The sequence below is a fragment of the Lissotriton vulgaris genome, chromosome 1_1, assembly GCF_964263255.1.
Source record: "Lissotriton vulgaris chromosome 1_1, aLisVul1.2, whole genome shotgun sequence".
In the NCBI taxonomy this organism is placed as follows: Eukaryota; Metazoa; Chordata; class Amphibia; order Caudata; family Salamandridae; genus Lissotriton; species Lissotriton vulgaris.
In genome coordinates this window covers 1,589,697,224-1,589,709,377 of record NC_141685.1, presented here as the reverse complement: position 1 = coordinate 1,589,709,377, position 12,154 = coordinate 1,589,697,224, and the positions used below count along the sequence as shown (strand labels likewise).

The following is a 12,154-nucleotide window of genomic DNA, read 5'->3' as shown; positions in this document are numbered from 1 at the left end:
ACGGGATGCATCATAGAAAGTGCATAATATTTCCGATTCGGTAAAAATCGCAATTTTTACCGAATCGCAAATATTATGCGAATTCAAAATTGCGAATTTGCTATTCCCATTGATTCCTATGGGCCAAAAGGCCCATAGGAATCAATAGAAATTGCGAATTCGCAATTTTGAATTCGCATAATGTTGATGCATTCCATGGGTGCAGGGGGGGGTCCAAAGGACCCCCCCCTGCACCCCTGAAATGTTTTTTTAAATGGATGTTTCACACACACATGTCCTAAGGACATGTGTGTCTGTAACATGACATTGTTTAAAATGTAAATTAGAACATTTTAAACATTTTTCGCAATTTACCACGAGGTTCAACCTCGTGGTAATTTGCACTTGCAATCTTAAAAATCGCAATTTTTTAAAGAATGATGCATTGAATTTAAGGAATCGCAAATTTGCGATTCATTAAATGCAATCGCAATCTGGAAAGTCGCAAAATTAGCGATTTCCATCACAAAATAATGATGCATCTGAAAAAGCATTTTTGGAATCGCAAACGGCCGATTTTAAGGAATCGCACCGTTTGCGACTCCAAAAATGCTTGATGCATGTGGGGGTAAGCCCCGAAGCCCAAACCTTATACATATTGAGATATAAAAGAGTTGAAACTTAAATTCCTGAGTTAGACCTTGGTCTCCCAGGCCTGGATTTCGAAGTATGGGGTCCATAGTGTGGCCAATAGCCCCATCCCTCCCCCCAGCCCCAACCAAACTGTGTGCTTCTTTGAAACTTAGCTCAACCGGAACCATGTGGGTCATCTGTTTTGGCCAAAACCTTCAGGATGGATTTAAGGGCCGGCTGTTGCCCCTAAGCTATCTCAGCCGGGTCCGGGCACATCAGGCTCTTCTTCCCTTCTCAATGCCTCTCTCGATTTTTACGGTCACTAAATTGTGCCCAGGAGGAGCCTAAAGTCTGTTTTCCTTTTTCTGTGTCTATTCCAAGAATCTGTCAGGTCTCAGACAGGGAGCGTAACTGATGGAGCCGGCCCTCTAAACGAAAGATAATACGGAAGGGGTGGCCCCAGGAGTAAGCCATTACTTTGTCCCGCAGGTGCTGCGTGACAAGCTGGAATTTGTGCCTTCTTTGTAGAGTAATGGCTGATACGTGTTGGAACAACACTGGTGACTGTCCACGGAAGCTAAGTGGTTGTTTCTCACGGGCTGTACGGAGTATATTCTCCTTTATGGGAAAATCGGGTAGGCAGGCCAGTATATCTGCTGGAGGTGTAGAAAATAGAAACCTTCTCAGGGGTCTCACTGATACTTGGTCCTTTTAAACCAACAAAGAAGCAATTGGCACAAAAGCTGAAATATAAAAGAATGCATTTATTCACCTCAGATGAGGGAGACTACGTCACACAGAAGCCTTAGCAACTGAATGAGGTAGTCTAAGGAGTACAGAAAACAGGGGCCTTATATATGCTTAGGGTTACATAGTCAGCATAAGACAAAGGGGCAGTCCTGGCTCATGTAAGCATGCAAAATGCTCAATATGGGCATGCAAGATCTGCTTGCTCAACAAAGTGGGAGGAGAGTCACTTCTCCATACAGCAGCAAAAATAGCCTGACAGTTGTATGAGAGAAGCAGGTGCATTCTACTAGCTAGGCCCTTCTGAGCATATGCAAGGCTCTGAAGAGGGAAACAGCACATGACTAACTAAAATGGCTGCCAAAATACAAAATGGCTTTCAGCTCATGCTAAAAATTCCCTGCAATCCTTAACAGAGGCCCCCCTTTGAAGCTACTTCTCGTATTCTTATGTTGTTTCATCTGGACCTGTTCTCAAGGCCCTCAGTGTGTGCTTGCAATTCAAGGTGTTGCTCCTGAAGTCGAATGACCTCCTGCTGGAGCATATTTGTTTCTTCCTCATGCCTGTCTATCCGTTCTTCCAATGTTGCGAAGCGGTCCCCTAGTGCGTCTGTGTCTTTTTGGATGTCTTGCAGATCTTCTGAAAGTTCTCGCTTAAGCTCTTGCAGATTGTCTCTATGGTAGAAGAACAAAACTTCTATGAAGGACCAAGACACTTGCTCATAATATGTAGCTTTGTCTCGGGGTCGCAGCTGTTCCAAGGAGGTGCCCCGGTTCCCAGTGGCTGTCTCCGCTGGCCCCGCAAGCATGTCTTCAATTGTGCAGTCTTTTTTGACGCGGGAAGATGCCATTTTTGTTGTCGTTCAGTGAGATCTGGTAGTAAATAGAGACTTTTGAACACTTATGCCAAGCTACCTGTTGTCTATTTTGTGCGTAGTTCAACTCTTAGTTCCAGTAATTTTACGGTGATGTCCTCCGCTTGTGGTTTTTGACTGATCAGGTTTTGCCATTCTTTGAGCCACAGTCTGCCCTGAAAATCTGTTGGATATGTAAAGAGTGTTTATGGGTCAGTTCCACCTGTGACTCTATTCGCTGCAGATAAAGGTATTCCCTGAAGCTGGTACAATGTGCTGCCTAGGCGAGTGATTCCACCTGGCGTAATTGAAGAGGGGAGCCCTCCTTTCAGTCCCTCAAGGGAGGCCACCTATTTCAGAGTATTGTGATGTGGGCCTTATTACTTGTTGGTTGCTACATTTCAGAGCCTTTAGGGCCAGTCTTGATCTCTCCCCTCTAGTTCTGTTTCTCTTGTATAGCCAGTTCAGTGGAGTCTGCTCCCTTTCCACCCCCAGACCTCACCCAGGCAGTTTGCAGTGTTGTGGGATTACACTCTAGATGGGTACCGGTAATCACTAGGTGATGGGCCTCGCTCACCGCTCTTTGCTCCTGTGGAATCAGGACCCTGCCTCTCACCTCGGGAATCTGGTGTAGTCCGTGCCAGGCTGCTGCTGGATTCTTGTTCAAGTAGGCGTGCGGGTGTGAGGTCACGACTCGGCTAGTGGAGCCGGGCCTGGCTTCCTCATCGATTGTAATCCAGCATCAGCAGGTCTCACTTCATCAGCCTCGCTCTCCCCCGATGCAGCGTCAGGAGTCCCTTGACAGTCCAATCCCTGCCGCAGCAGAAATCTCGGCTCAGTCGCGGCGGACTTCCATCCGTCATGCTTGCTGGGACCCCAGCCTCTGGCCACAGGCAGTCCCTCAGTGACCCATGTGGCCTCTCCCCTCATGCTGGCTACTCCCTCAGGTGGCATGTGCAGGCATCTCGGCGTCACTGCTACGTGTTCTTCCGGGGTTTCACTGAACGGACGTTTTTCTCTGTGACACCAGCACCGGGATCTTTGATGCTTCTGGAGCAATTTCCAGGTCCCGTCGAACTGGTTATGGGCTAGGAGGCAGGCAGATCGGTGGCGGGGACGGAGAGACGGGATCAGGACATCCTATCCGTCCGCCGTACTGGCCAACTCCCTAGTTGCACAAGGGAACAGGCACAGACTCTATAGAAATATACTAATTTACACTAACACTGCATTTCACATTTAAACCAATCAGTGCAGTACTCAGCATTTTGAACAGGTGCAGCGCTGAGGCTAAGATTTCACAACCTCTGGTACACATGCATTCAAAACTATTTTAAAGAGGTTGGCAGCTCTCAAAATCATAGTTGCTTAGGCTATGGCTGGGCTGCTCCAAATAACAATGACGTACCAGGTAACAGCTACTTCTCAATATGTAGAAATTCAAAAAATCAACACAAGCAGCAGGTCACCAAGAGATAGCAGCAGGACTTTCAGGATGTGAACGTTGAATATCACCTAAGTCAGAATGGTGTCATAACTTGTATGTTCACACTTACACCCTCTCCACACATCTGTCTGCAACTTGCATATCACTCATGCTTTAAGTGTGCTTGTTCTGTGATCGAAGAAAGCTTGTTCTAATTTGCCTTGATGGATTTGTTGTGCAGAAAATGTACGCTTGCACTTGCTACCTTTGCAAAAGAGAGAAGCTTGCTTTGCTACTGCCATGCTATACTTGTTCTGTGAGGAAGCAGAGCTTGCACCGATGTTGACAGATGTGTATGTGTCCTGTGATGGGAAAAGCTTGAGCTGCTGCTGCCATTCCACTGCACAAATCACAAAATGATTCATATTGCCAATGGTTGTTTTAACGAATGCTATGAATAAAGGAAGGCCAACCTGTTTTTACATGTGAAGCAAGCCGTTTTTTACATAGACTGGAAGATTGGTGTGACATATGCAGTAGCTCCATGTATAACGCATTTGGCCACTTCTTTTATTTTTAGCCAATGTCACCGCATTCTGGGATTTTAAATGCACATTGACAGTGTTAAAAGCAAAACTACACTACTAGAAGTCTCAAAATACAAATCGCTGCTGGCTGAAAAGCCAAGGGTGGTTGAGGTTAGGATGTGTCATACTGCCACTTGGCAGACTTGTGTAATGTAAATTAAATGTAATCTCTAACTCTGCTTTTTCGTGTAGGCAATCAAGGGTTAAACATGCCAGTTAGTGAAAGAGCAGAGATAGCCTTTCTAATACAAACGTTGCATCTCACTGCTAAAGGGCGAAGATGAACAATATTTGGAAAAGTAGAACAAGTTACTTACTTTCGGTAACACATTATCTGGTAGAAACTCTATCTAGCTGCAGATTCCTTACCTTTGAATTTCCCAGGTGTCAGTCTGGATCTGGAAACTTTTGCTGAGCATTACCCCTTGTGTGCAACATCGGGTGGCTCCATTCGGCTCCGAGTGACGTCGTCGGTTATGACGTTGGGGTGGCTTTATAGGTGCCGCCCAGGCGCGCGGACGTCAGTACTTTTCGTATTTTTCATGCCAGAAGTACAGAGCCACGAAGTAACTGATGTATTCATGTAAAAAAACTAGGGCCCTGAAAGGAGAAACAACCCTAGTCCTACTACATCAGTCCGAAGGCAAGTAAATTGTTCATCTGATAGAGACTTCTAGCTACAGATTCCTTACCTTTGAATAAGATACCCGAGTCATACCATCTCCGCGGTGGGTTATGGATTCATGACCTAGACTAAGAAGTCTTGCAGGACTGATTGGGCAAAGTGCCCGTCCCTGTGCACTTGACCGCCAACACAATAATGTTTTGCGGACGTGTGCAATGATGCCCACATTGCCGCCTGACGGATGTCTTGGACTGGGACACCCCGAGCCAAGGCCATCCTCGCAGTCTTACCTCTGGTGGAGTGGGCCCTTAATCCCTCAGGAGGCTGCTTCTTCGCCAAGGCGTAACATATTTTAATACAGAGAATGACCCAGCGAGAGATGGTCCTTTTCTGCCCTGCCCTTCACTTCTTCGCTCACACATACCCCACAAAGAGTTGGTCATCCACCCGGAACTCTTTTGTGCGGTCAAGGGAGAACGACAATGTTCTTTTTGGGTGCAGTCGTGGAGACGCTCCTAATCTTTAGAGGGATGTGGGGGAGCGAAGAAGGTGGGCAAAGTGATGGACTGACCCAAATGGGATGGGTTCACAACCTTTGGCAGAAAATATACCCTGGTGCGAAGTACCACCTTGTCTGGAAAGGACATAAGATAAGGAGGTAAGCTGGATAATGCCTGCAATTCACTCACCCTCTGGGCCAAAGTAATCACCACCAAGAAGGCTGTTTTGATGGTCAACAGCTGAAGGGGATAATTGTGCAAAGTCTCAAAGGGAGCACACATCAGGTAAGTGAGGACTAAATTAAGGTCCCACTGTGGCATAACAAAGAGGGTGGGTGGCAACAAGTGAGCCAGCCCTTTTAGAAATCTATTTACAATAGGAGAATTGAAGAGAGAGGGCTTGTCTGGCAGCCGCAAAAAAGCAGACAGAGCAAAAAGGTAACCCTTGAGAGTTCCCAAGGCAGAGCCCTACTGGGCAAGGGTTAGAATGAAGAAAAGTGCAGTAGAAAGAGGGTGAATAGACCTTTCTGTACAGTATAAAACAAACTTTGCAGGCGTATACCGTCTTAGTGGAGGGCCGCCTGGCCACCAGAATAACATTACAGACTTCGTGGAGGAAGGCCAAAAACTATCAACTGTTGCCGCTCAATCTCCATGCATGGAGGTGCAGAGTTGACAGGTTCAAGTGGAGAACTCTCCCCTGATGCTGCAACAGAAGATCCTCCCGAAGGGGCAGCCTGATCAGAGAATCGACACTCATGCTCAGAAGCTCTGGATACCACACTCTCCTTGCCCAGCCCGGTGCCACAAGAATGACTTGGGCCTGGTCGCTACTGATCTACTTCAGCACCCTGGGCAGGAGTGGTATGGGCGGAGAGGCATACAACAGGCCTGAGCTCCACTTGCGATGAAATGGTTCGCCTAGTGATAGCCACCTTGGATACTCCAGCGCGCAGTACTACTGACATTGCACGTTCTCTTTGGAGGCGAACAAATCTAACCAAGGTTCTTCCCACTGCTGAAAGAGACCTTGCGCCACCTCCGACTGGAGATGCCATTTGTGATCCTGAAGGCATCAATGGCTGAGATCGTCCACCCTGGCGTTCAGAGAACCTGCCAGGTGTTGAATCACCAGGGATATGCCCTGCTTTTCCAGCCATGTCTAGAGACAGAGGGCCTCTCGACAAAGGGTCCATAACCCCACCCACCCTGATTGTTGCAGTACCACATGGCGTTGGTGTTGTCCTTGAACACCTGCACCAGCTTCCCCTTGACAGAGGGAAGAAATGCTTTCAATGCCAACCGCATCACTCGGAGCTCAAACAAACGTATGTGGAGTCTTGCCTCCACCGGAGACCAGTGACCCCTGATCTCCACCTCATCCTGTGAAACCTGGTTAGGGAACTAAGAGAGGTTTGCCGATGACCCAATCGTGATTTGTTAACCACAACTGCAGATCCTTTGCAGTTCCTTCTGAGATCTGAACCATGTCAGTGAGATTTTCCCGATGCTGTGCCCATTGGAACTTCAAGTACCACTGCAGAGCCTGCATACACCCACCACCTGGCGTGTCTTACCAGCAAGGTGCAGGAGGCCATGAGACCAAACAGCCTCATAGTCAACTTCATCGAAATCCAGGATAGAGGCTCAAATATGGGAATCATAACCTGAATAACCTGGACTCGCTGCTCTGGAGGATAAGCCCGAAACTACACTCTGTCCAGAACTGCTGCAATGAAAGAGAGCATCTGGGAAGGAGTCAGGTGTGACTTCGGCACGTTTATAGAGAACCCCAGCGAATGCAGGAGGTTCCCCGTAGTCTGAAGGTGGGAGACAACTGCCTGGGGCAAAGACTCCTTCAACAGCCAGTCATTGAAGTAGGGGAAGACTGACACCCCTAACCTGTGCACATAAGCTGCAACCACCACCATCACCATGGTGAATACCTGAGGGGCACTGGTAAGACCGAAGGGGAGCACGGTAAACTGAAAGGTAATGCCTGTGACCCAGCAGGATGGGGATATGAAAATACGCATCCTGCAGGTCCAACGCCACCATCCAGTCTCCGTGGTCTAGGGCAGACAAGACATGAGCCAAAGTGAGCATTTTGAATGTATCGATTTTGAGGAAGAGATGGCGGTCTGGAGATCCAATATGGGCCGAAGCCCCTTGTTATTCTTTAGAATCAGAAAGTAGTGGGAATACCAGCCACTACCTACTTCTGAAGCTGTGACCATTTCTACAGCTCCTTTGGTCAAAAGAGCTGTAACTTCGTCTTGGAGCAACTTCAAATGATCTTCCGCCAGCCATTTCTGACTTAGCGGAATAGGAGGAGGAAAGGAAAGGAAAGGAAGAGAATAGCCCTCCTGGACGATATGCAAGACCAACTTGTCTTTTGTTATAGATACCCAGCGGGGGAGATGATGACTAATTCTCCCACCCACAGGAGCAGTTTGGTCCTGCAGAATCAGCCTAGGAGTGCTTGGAGGCTGCGGCTGCCAGGGGCTGTGTGGTAGACAACTTCTGGCTGCCATTCCAAGGATGGAATGTACCGGGTCCACGTACAGCTTGGATAGTCTGAGCGGGACGTGGCTAGGATAGGGCTGACGTGGTTGGAAACCCCTTCCGTTGCCATGAAAGAGGTCAAAGGAAGACTGGCCACGAGGAGTGGGGAAGAGGCCCAAGGATCTGGCTGTAGCTCGAGAGTCCTTGAAGCTGACCAGGGCCGAGTCTGCCTTTTCCCCAAAAATAGGGGTTCCATCGAAGAGCATGGCCATCAAGTTGACTTGGACATCCTCCTAGAAGCCAGTTGTATGAAGCCAGGTGCGCCTTCTCAAGGCCACCTTCGTTGAAATCGACCTGCTTAGCGCATCGGTCATATCTAATCCACACCGTATGGCAAATTTTTCGGCATCCCTCATGTCCTTGACAGCTTGGGAGAGCACAGCTCGGGTCTCTTCCGGGACTTATGGCAGGACCTGCACAACCATCTCCCAAAGAGAGTGGGAGAAATGGCCCAATAAGCACACTGCATTCACCGACCACAATGACAGACTGGAGGAAGAAAACATTTGCTTCTCAAATGAGTCCAGTCTCTTGGATTCCCAATCCGGAGGGGCAGAAGAGAATGCACCTTGGCACGTAGAGACCTGCACCACCCAACTTTCTGGGGTGGGGTGTTGGGTGCGGAATTTTGAGTCACCTGGAGCTGGGCAATGGCGGCGTGCAATTGTCCTATTCACAGGATCCCCTGTGCTAGGCTTGGAACATGTTCCTAGAAGGATGTCCGTAAGTGCCTCATTAAAGAGCAATAGGGGTTCAGAAGTGGAAGCCCCTGGCTGAAGCACTTTGGTCAGGAGATTAGTCCTGACCTGCTCCAGTCCTAGGACCCCAGCTGCCCTCTTAACCACTATGGCATAGGACGCCCCTCCTCTGTAGACACTGTAGGCGGAGAGAGCGTGCCAGTGTCTGGGGAAGTATCCAGATCACTGGCTACCTCCAGTTTCCCAGACCAGTCCATTGTCTCCACAAAGACATCCTGGTTCTCAAGAGGGTCACCAGACTCCTCTCATTTCTCTCCTGAGCCCAGCACATCCACAAAGTGCTCAGGTGACAACATAGAACCCCTGGGTTCTGTCAACGCAGGAATCGCCGTGTCATCGAGGATGGGGATTGCGCCACCAACAGGCTTCATCAATGTTTTAGGCACCGACTTTGGACTTGATGCCAGGGAAGGTCGCGTTGGCAGGACCAGTGTCAATCCGGTTCCGGGATCGGATCCCTGAGGCCCCTCCAATGGGGCTCCATCTGACCCCGCGGGGCCCAAGGGCTCACCAACGGGGTCGTTACACTCAAATTTGCGACACATGGCCTCCTTAACTCTTTAATTTGAGCAGGCGTTGCTCCGGTTCCAGGAAAGGGTGGGAGGCGTGAAGTCCACTTAGGCTCCTGCTCCACAGAGCCGTGCCTAGAGCGTTGGTGCTCCTTACCTCTCTTGATGACGGACGCCAGTTGAGGTGAAGTCGAAGTCCGCTTGGCCTCCTTCTCATTCTTGTGCCGCTTCCTTGAGTGTCCAGAAGACTTCGAAAGGGAGGAAGAGGACTTAGGGCTCCAAAAAAAGTTCTTCATCCTCCTCTTCTTTGAACGGGGCGGTGGCCTTCTCGGAGTCTCACTTGACGGTGTCGACTGCCGGGCCGCAAGCAACTTCATTGCTTGCTCCCTCAAGGTCTTCGGGCCATCGCCTGAGAGTCTGGACATGACTTCTAATCATGGTCGCATTCAAGACACCACAGACATATGTGGTGGGGATCAGTGACCGACATTGTGTCGGAAAAAGTCCTGCATGGTTTGAAACCTGTCTTTCTTGAAGACATCCCTCTCACGCAAAGTCGAATCCAAAAATATTGACAAAAGTCAAGAAAAAGCCTGCCAAAAAGTGGCAGAGGGGTAGCTCTTCCCGGATCTGCGCTTAACTGGTGCGGAAAAAAAAGAACTGACGTCCGTGCCTGGGTGGTGCCTTTATAGGTACCGCAACGTCATAACTGACGCTACCGATGATGTGACACAGAGCCGAATGGAGGCACCCGACGTTGCTAGCAAAGGGTATTGCTCAGCAAAAGTTTCTAAATCCAGCCTGATGCCTTGGAAATTCAACGCTAAGGAATCTGCAGCTGGAAGTCTCTATCAGATAAAAGTGTTATTTACCAGAACAACGGGAGCAGCCCTAAGAGACAGCAAAAAGGAAAATACATCTGCTGATTCCGCTCTTCCTGAGCCGTCCTCTGGCTAGAGGTTTGTGTAATTTAGGTGGAGTAATTGTAAAACGAATTTGATGGGCCCTGCCTTGAACAGTTGCATTAAGTGCTGGAGGTGCTACTCCATGAGGGCTACCTTTTGAATGTTTAATATATTGTGCGAACAGCCAAAGGTGCTACACCTACAGGGCTGTGAAATGTATTATTGAAAGACAAAGCAGATAAGCACTTTAGGTCCTAACTGAAAATGTTCCTTATCGGATGTGATAAATATTCTATCCCATAATATCCAACACGAAGGTGCAATACTTTTTGTCTAATCTGACCTTTTAGATAATAAGGGATGGATGTTGGTGCTTACCACACCTAAATCCACATGTCCTGTTAATTAGCAGGACTTTTTCTCCCTGTAAAATGCCAGCAGGTTTGGCCTTGCGAAAAGTGAATGGGGTATGATAAGCATCCCACCACTTATAATTGGGATCCAGGCCTAATCAGGCCTTTATAGTTGTACGACACATCATGCGGCTTGTATCTCAGATCTCTTGAGAGCAAGAATTCACTCAAACATTTCCTTCAAATAGAAATATCTAAGGGTTACAAGGGAAAGGGGAGGAAATGACTGTTCGGTGTAACTTACATTAATCTTCTCACTGTTACAGTGCTTGCTTCTAATGATGAATCTGAATTACAATTGAAAGTGCTCATAAGTAGCTACATATTTCCCAATATTGCCATAAGCTACTCAATCATTTCTCAAAGGATTCTAACATTCCTGCTAAATTAATAACTTTAACAATGACTGTACAACCTAACATATCCACCATATTGGCTTGGGCTTTACCTGTGTTGATGATGTGTCTTCTTTTGAATTCGACTCCAAGGTGATCAGATGAAAATACAGACGTGCAATTTCTAAGTAAGCGCTCCTAATTAATCTAAAAGGAAAAAACACTGTATAACTAACATCCCCACAATGCTTTTTATATTTCATGGTGTGCTTGCTTATAGAAAATATGCAAATGTTCAAGCACAATGTCCCTGACAAACAATTTACATTTTTCATCCCCTAAATTTTCCTTTCTCCCTAAAAGTTGTTATGCTGATTTTATTTTTGGCAACAGGTTGTTAGACCCGTTATCCCAATGCACCACTCAAAGTGCAAATGTGTGCTCTTTTGGCCCTCCGTAAGAAGGATTACCTTCAATTGGTCCCACAAACATGCAGTCTCAAGGAGTTAACCACTCTCATGGCCGTATTCACAACCATTCATGGTGACTGTGAGAATTTGGCTTGATATATGGTGCACATTTATGTACGTGGGCACCCTGCCCCAATCCAGACGACCCTAATGGTGATTTTAGTGATCTTAGACAACCTTTGAAAGCTTTCTGAGTGGTAGCTGTGGATAACAGCCTTCAGGCTTAGTCCAGAAGGAGTGCAAAGCAGCTTGTTTTACCAGAGCATAATATTCTTGATATAAGTTAAGTGAAAAAAAAACACAGCGTGTTTATAAAAATATATATTTATTATAAGACACTCACTAACACATACAGATATCTCCTAGCCGGAGATATACACAATGCACAAAATACTTTGCAATAGAAACAAGTAAGTAGCACAAATACACTGTGGTCACCAGGGGGAGACCAAATGATATACTAAAATAGTGGTATGCAAACCACGACCTGAGTAAAAAATGTACCCAGAAGATGTAGAAGTGCTGGGGAACCAAGGTGAGTACATAGGAACCCCACGGAGGTCGTGTGCAGTGTGGGAACACAACCACATTCTGAATATGTCAACGGGTAAGTTGTGGTTCAATTTTAAAGAAGAAGGACCCTTCCCAGTGGAGCCGGAAGAAACTACATGGAAGACAAAAGGTTGGAGAGCCACCCCAGCCATGGATACCCTAGGACTCAGGATTCCTACACCAAGGAAGCTGGGTGCATAGGTGTGAAGTGACTTCGGAAAACGCCCTCAAACTCAATGGAGTACTTCTGGAAGATGCCACTGCTGGAGAAGGTGAAAGTGTCAAGTGGAACCCAAA

The 12,154-nt window shown here is 47.5% G+C and overlaps 1 protein-coding gene across 1 annotated transcript in view; it reads right to left on the bottom strand.

Annotated features, from left to right (window-relative positions):
- Positions 1 to 12,154, bottom strand: part of CFAP54 (cilia and flagella associated protein 54) — a 2,285,874-nt gene that overhangs the window by 358,382 nt on the left and 1,915,338 nt on the right. The window contains exon 60 of the mRNA XM_086918163.1: positions 10,949 to 11,042. Within this exon, the coding sequence (XP_086774289.1) occupies positions 10,949 to 11,042 (94 nt within the window). The remainder of the gene's footprint in view (positions 1 to 10,948; positions 11,043 to 12,154) is intronic.